This window comes from Myxocyprinus asiaticus, chromosome 48 (genome assembly GCF_019703515.2).
Source record: "Myxocyprinus asiaticus isolate MX2 ecotype Aquarium Trade chromosome 48, UBuf_Myxa_2, whole genome shotgun sequence".
NCBI classification, from domain to species: Eukaryota; Metazoa; Chordata; class Actinopteri; order Cypriniformes; family Catostomidae; genus Myxocyprinus; species Myxocyprinus asiaticus.
The window spans coordinates 10,760,616-10,767,176 of NC_059391.1; the positions used below are offsets into that span (position 1 = coordinate 10,760,616).

Here is a 6,561-nt window from a genome sequence, read left to right on the forward strand (position 1 = left end):
TATTTAAAACTATGCAAATGGCCAAACAATGCAACCCTATTGTTCATGCCCCCCAGTGCATGCTGGGAAGAGGGTAAATGGGACTGAACCACATAAACATTTTGTGTAGACAACTTTGAACTCCCGCTGTTCTTGTTGGTTTGACTTAAAAAGAATCTAAGTATGTTGTAACAGAAAAACTGCATTGAGATGCATTACTTGCGGCAAAAAAAAAAAAAAAAAAAAAAAACCCTACAAAAATCAAGTACAATTTTCTCTGTTTTTTTTTAGCATTGTTTACTTGATCAAAGGACATTTTTATTATTCAGTGTGATCTTTCTGGAAATATCTAATTTGTTTTGCATATGGTAATATGATAATATGTTTTATGTCATACTGAAAAATCTAATGTATTATTAAAAATAAACATTGTCATATTCATTTATTTGAATTTCGTTACATTTTAATTCTATTCCTTAAATTCAAATTGCAATTCTACATCCTTTTAGCTTCCTCAGGAATTTTATAATATAAATAAATAAAATTTGAATTAAATTGGCATTATTCATTCAATTCTGAATGGTGCACAACCCTGATGAAAAAGGCACAAAACTGGTCTGAGCTCAGTAGTGGGGTGACTCTTGCAATTGTGTATCACAAAATCCAATTTATATGCCAATAATTTCCTGTACAGCTGTTCATAACCTCTAAATGACTTCAAAGTGCTTTTTGAGAACTTTTATTCACACTAAAACCTTGTTTACTTCACGCTAGTCAAACATTAGAGTGGCCTTTCGCTGCTGATAAAGAACTTAATATTACTCAACATGAACAAAACATTTCATAGAAACCATCAAAAAGGCATCAGTCTAGTGGACATTACGTCTGACCACCACTCTGTTTCTCTTAGGTTACTGCATTAGCCTGCTTGAACTTTGACCATAAGCTAACAGTCAACAAAGACATAAATACGCAGGGGATGATGTCATAGACAGCTCTAGTTTCAGATGGATATATCACATTTATGAAGGTGAAAAGGCTACTCCATGCACATTTTATCCAAACAAATATTAAGAAAATATCTATCAGACTACTATTATGTGGTAGGGCTATTGGAGAACGATAAAGCAAATTCTACACAAAATTTAGAAAAGCTTCTCTTTCTCCTGCCACAAGAGGGCGTTCCTAAGATCTATGTACAGTAGGCCTACTCGTTTTTTCCATCAGTGTTTTGACAAGAAAGAATTCATCTGTTTTTCTGTTTCTGTCCATGTATTTGAACATAAGATATTTTCAAAAAAATATTACATCTAATAATCACATTCTAATGGTGTTTCTGTTGTTTGGTGGAAAGACATTAAATAATGTTGTGATGTTGTAATTCATACATAATTGTTTGCATGGGCGCCTGCAGGGTTTCATCTGAGGGTACGCACAGATATATGATCCGTACTCTGTAGGGGGTCCGAGGGCATGCTCCGCCAGGATACATTTTTTGGAAAAACAACACCAAAGCATTTAATTCTGGTGACTTTGAGAGAAGCATTTATAAATTTTCTTGAGTGCTGACAAGAACCAATAAATATGATCATATTAGCCCAATTTTATTGTTGTTACATTGGCTACCTGTTAAATTTCGTATTAAATTTAAAATTCATTTAACTGCATACAAAGCTTTAAATAGTCTAGCTCCACAGTACTTAAGTGACGTGTCATGCTATATTCCATCACGTTCATTATGATCACAAAATTCTGGCCTGTTAATATAGTTCCTAGAATATCAAAATCTACAAAAGGAGGTAGATATTTTCCTATTTGGCTCCAAAACTATGGAATAGTCTCCCTAACACTGTTCGGGACACAGACACACTCACACAGTTTAAGTCTAGACTAAAGACTCATCTGTTTAGCCAGGCATACACCTAATTTATCCATCAACTCACAATTAGGCTGCTTTAGTTAGGTCTGCCGGAACCAGAAACATTTCTCACAATCTATAACTCTGCAATAAATTGAATGGCATCTACGCTAATATTATGCTGTTTGTTTCCCTCTCTCAACCTCGGGATTCATATCCGAGGTTACCAGAGCCGGCCAGATCCAGCTCCGTTCCTGTTTGGTGTCGGACTCCACTGCTACGTGTCGATGAGTGATGATGACAAACTACAGCCGGTGCTAGTCAGACATCACTTCAGTCTTTTACGATGGACTTCAGAAGATGAACTGATGCCAACTCCAACTGTAAGACATCGGATACTTCATATGCCACTGCCTGAACCTTGGATTTAGGATGGACCCCACCGAATCTCTCCGAAATGACTTGCCATTGATCTCTGCCTGCATCACCTTTGTCTATTGATGGACTACACTCTTGAAATGGAATAAACAGACTATCAATTAATTGCCAACAAAAGCCTTCATCAGCCAACTAACAAAGGACAATGTGTCTGTGTGAACTTCTGCAGTTAATCCAGAATGGACTTCAAAGACATTAGTCATTAATCTTACAGTTCTCACTAAATCTTTATTTAAACACTGGCCCTTAACACTTACTTGGTTTACAAATTTTAAACCATGACTTACACTGCACATAAATAAGTAATATTGGCATTATATTTATGCGTTTAGCCAGAGGTGAACTGGCCCCCACAGTGAGCCTGGTTTCTCCCAAGGTTATTTTTCTGCATTAACCAACATCTTATGGAGTTTTGTGTTCCTTGCCACAGTCGCCTTAGGCTTGCTCACTGGGGTTCTAAATACAATTATTATTTAACTATTTAAGTATTTATTTTTATACACAATTTACAATTACACAATGATGACTCTAAGACTTTATAGATATTACAGAGTCATTTTCTGTTAAAGCATGATTTTCTGTAAAGCTGCTTTGAAACGATGTGTGTTGTGAAAAGCGTTATACAAATAAAAATGACTTGAATTGAGTATGTGTAGCATTCATGTAACTATTGGCTAAAGTATTTCTTAAAGACAGTAACTATTCCAAAAAAATACATTCTCACACTTAGAAAGCAAGACTCAGTGCAATGAATAGAGCAGAATACAGGTGTCTCGAGATACATTTTAACTTGACACAGCATCTAAAAATGCAGCACTCCTGTGAGAGATGCTAAAAACATGGCAAAATTTGGCGCAGTGGTCAAGACATCTGTCTACCAAACGTTTACATGGAAAACAATTGAAAAACAAAAACACGTTTGGTGAATGACACGGTACTCACTGAAGTTCCTCAAAGTTAGCTTTCTAAAAGGTAGCCGTTTCAGTTGGTTGTAGGTAAATATCAACTTCATCCAGTGCTGTTTGTTCTCTGTGTTCTTAAGTATGCCAAAGCTGTTTTAGTGAGAAACTGCTCCAAATTATTCAGTGAGAGAGCTGTCCGAATGAATCGGACTGAAACGTGAATAGATTCAGACTGTTTTGCAAGCTAATTTAGCCAATTTACTGAAAAGAACCGACTCAAAAGAATGATTCATTTGCTAATCGGGCATCACTAGTTCTGATTTTTAAACACCCAACAGAAATATGGGACTCATGTCATTATAAATATTCTGATAGAAAATGTTTCTCAGGTCAATCAGAGCGCTCAAGGTGAGCAGAGTGTACACAGTCATAGAGCTGCAGGTGCCACTGATTATATATACTGTATATATATATATATATATATATATATATATGTATATATATATATATATATATATATATATATTACTTTATTATTTTTTTTCTTTTAGTGTAAGTTTTATTTAGCATAACTGTAGTATTACCACACCTTCGCTTGTGAATACATGTTTACAAAGTCAATAAATTTGCTTTTCAATTCAGAACTGTATTGTCTTTGGACTGGCTGACCCAGATACATCAAAAACTTTGCTCTGTCATTTGTATGCCTAAAAATGCCTCTTTTATCTGGCTCTGTTTGTTCAATGAACTTCATTTGCATCATTTTCAATTGTCATTAACCTATATACCACACCTAATGTCACAATTCTCACACTGAGTAATGGAAAGTCAAACACACACTTGCCTTATTAACAAAATTTGTTGCATTTCAGTACAATTTGCTTATCTGATTAGCATTTAATTTTTCTTGCATTTGGTTGCTTAGATTAGACTGTTGTCACTTGTGAGTTTAAATGGGAATTGTTAGCCTTTAAAAGTGGGACAACCCTCTCTTACTGGTGGGCGTGTTAAAACAGACCATGCCTCCACCCATGGTGCTGCTCTGTATATAAGGCCAAGAGCCCTTCACATATGTCACAAAGAAACGCCGGGCTAAGAGGAGAGAGACTGAGTCTGCTTGTTAGAGAGTCTCAGCTATCAACCTGTAAGATCAACCTGAAGTTCCTGTTTTATGCAGCATATAGAACATTCTAACAAACCTGTCTGAATAGACGTTCTGGTGAATTCCTCCACTGGAGAACACAGATAATAAGGTAAGCTTTTTAAGCAAAATTCTGTCGGATTTTACACGTTGTTTCATGTGACCATCCTGTTGACTTTGTTCTTTCATGGAACACAAAAGGTTAAATTCTGTCTAATATATCCTTTTGTGTTCCATAGAAGAAAATAAAAAAGCCATATGTATTTTCAACAAGTGAGAGTGAGGAAATATAGACACAATTTTCATTTTTGGGTTTAAACTACTGTTTAAGTGAATGGACAAGTACTTGCACAGACTTATGATTGACAAATCTTCCACTTTTGCAGAGTTTCAAACCGGATTCCAACCAGAATTCCCATGTGGGTGGTAGAGAAGATCAGAGTGTCAGTGGAAAAGACCAACCTACCACTTCCTATATCGGAATACAGCTTCAAAATCGGAGACGTAATGTTTGGAGACAAGTCATCCATTGACAAAGCCAAGAAAGTCTATCTATGTCCCAACATCATCACCCCGGACACTATCCCAGTGTTCTGCATTCCCCCCAAAATCTCAACCCCGCTGGAGGGCAAGAGTTCAGAGCAGTTGAGGCCGACTCCATGTATCAGGGTCTCTCCGTGCGAGAAGGGCAGTCCGAAACGAGAGGTTGCTGCACGGGAGCTACCCAACAACCATATAATCCAGGTGGAAAGTGTAGATGATGGGCCATACGACAATGGCTGTAGTGATGAAGAAAACACCAATGCTGATCCACAAAGCCAGGCTGCCCTTTCCCTGCCCCACCTGGCCAAAGCTCAAACCTGTTACGGCTTTTGCACCTTGCTAGAAAGTCCCCACACCAGGAGAAAAGAGTCCCTCTTCCACAATGACCCTAGTTCCATTGGACTCCCCTTGGTTCTTCCCCGGAGTAGGTCCGGCACATATTCCAGATCTTTGGTCACAACCCCAGGCTTGCCTCCATCGCCGTCTCCTTCTATCTTTAGCCTGAATACTCTTACCTCTAGACTTTCTCCGAAAAGTTTTGCCCTGCACCGACAGGGAACCCTGGACAGTGACACTACTTCCTCTGCTGAATCTTCTCCTTTCAGTTCGCCTTTGCTGAACAGATGCCCACCAAAACCTTCTCTCCTCAAAGCAATTAGCCATGACAAACTGCTCTATCGCAATCTACGGAAATCTGCTGTGTCCAGGAACAATTCCTTATCAACAGATGAGGGTAGTTCTACAGACAACAGCCCCAACGTCATGAGGAGAGCATCTGAAGGGCTTGCAGAACCTCTCCCATGTGGTTTGGGCCTGGCACCTCCTGCTATCTTCCCCATGGACTTGGTTCTGCACCGGGAGAGGGTGATGAAGGAGAATCTGTTTCCTGTAGGCAGGGATGGAACCTTGCGGCTGTTGGCAGAATACTGCCCTGAGAACCAGAGACTACGTGTACGGCTAATTAGTGTGGAAGGCCTGTACGCTTTGTCTGTGGACCCTAAAAGCATTAACTGCAGTGTTAGCCTGTCTCTCATGCCCGGAAAAGTCCAGAAACAGCGGAGCACAGTGATCCGGAAGAGCCGCAATCCGATCTTCAATGAGGACTTTTTCTTTGACGGTATATTGGAGGATGATCTTTGCCAGAGGTCACTCCGATTCAAAGTTGTTAACAAGATGTCCACCATGAAAAGAGACTATATTTTAGGCAACTGTGATCTTCCTCTTACTAACATTGTCACCTTTTAAATCAATCCAAATGGTCTTTCTTAATGTATTGTGTGTGTGTGCATGTGTGTATGTGTGTGTGAGTGAGTGAGTGAGTGAGTGAGTGAGTGCATGCGTGTATGTACAGTATGTTATATATTATAGAAAGTGCTATTTATTTTAAAATTTGTTTATCTGCCAAAGACTTCTTTTATATTAAAAGGTAAAAAACTTTATCTGTGGTCCTTTGTTCTTTAAAGGTAGGATCATTTCAGGTTTTCTCTTTAATAATCACTTATTCATGAAAAGAACAGCTGTGAATATGAATCAAAAGAATCACAGTCTCAAAAGGTTCCTTATTTCCGTGATAGACTTGTTTACACATAATTACAAATAAAGATTTTTAAACACAACATATTAATATTCCCCCAAACAGAATGCAAAGCATATTTAACACTGAGCAAAATAAACTTTAAACAATTGCTTTTGTGGCAGAT

At 38.1% G+C, this 6,561-nt stretch overlaps 1 protein-coding gene across 1 annotated transcript; it reads left to right on the forward strand.

The window, feature by feature from the left end:
- The first annotated feature begins 4,270 nt into the window (after positions 1 to 4,270).
- LOC127437421 (C2 calcium-dependent domain-containing protein 4C-like) lies at positions 4,271 to 6,262 on the forward strand. The gene is made up of 2 exons (XM_051692313.1): positions 4,271 to 4,430; positions 4,705 to 6,262. The coding sequence occupies exon 2, from the start codon at positions 4,736 to 4,738 to the stop codon at positions 6,104 to 6,106; it is 1,371 nt and encodes a 456-aa protein (XP_051548273.1). The 5' UTR covers positions 4,271 to 4,430; positions 4,705 to 4,735; the 3' UTR covers positions 6,107 to 6,262.
- The last annotated feature ends 299 nt before the right edge of the window (positions 6,263 to 6,561 follow it).

Excerpts from the sequence above, each read along its gene's own strand:
- LOC127437421 (XM_051692313.1), top strand. The coding sequence starts at position 4,736 with ATGTGGGTGGTAGAGAAGATCAGAGTGTCAGTGGAAAAGACCAACCTA.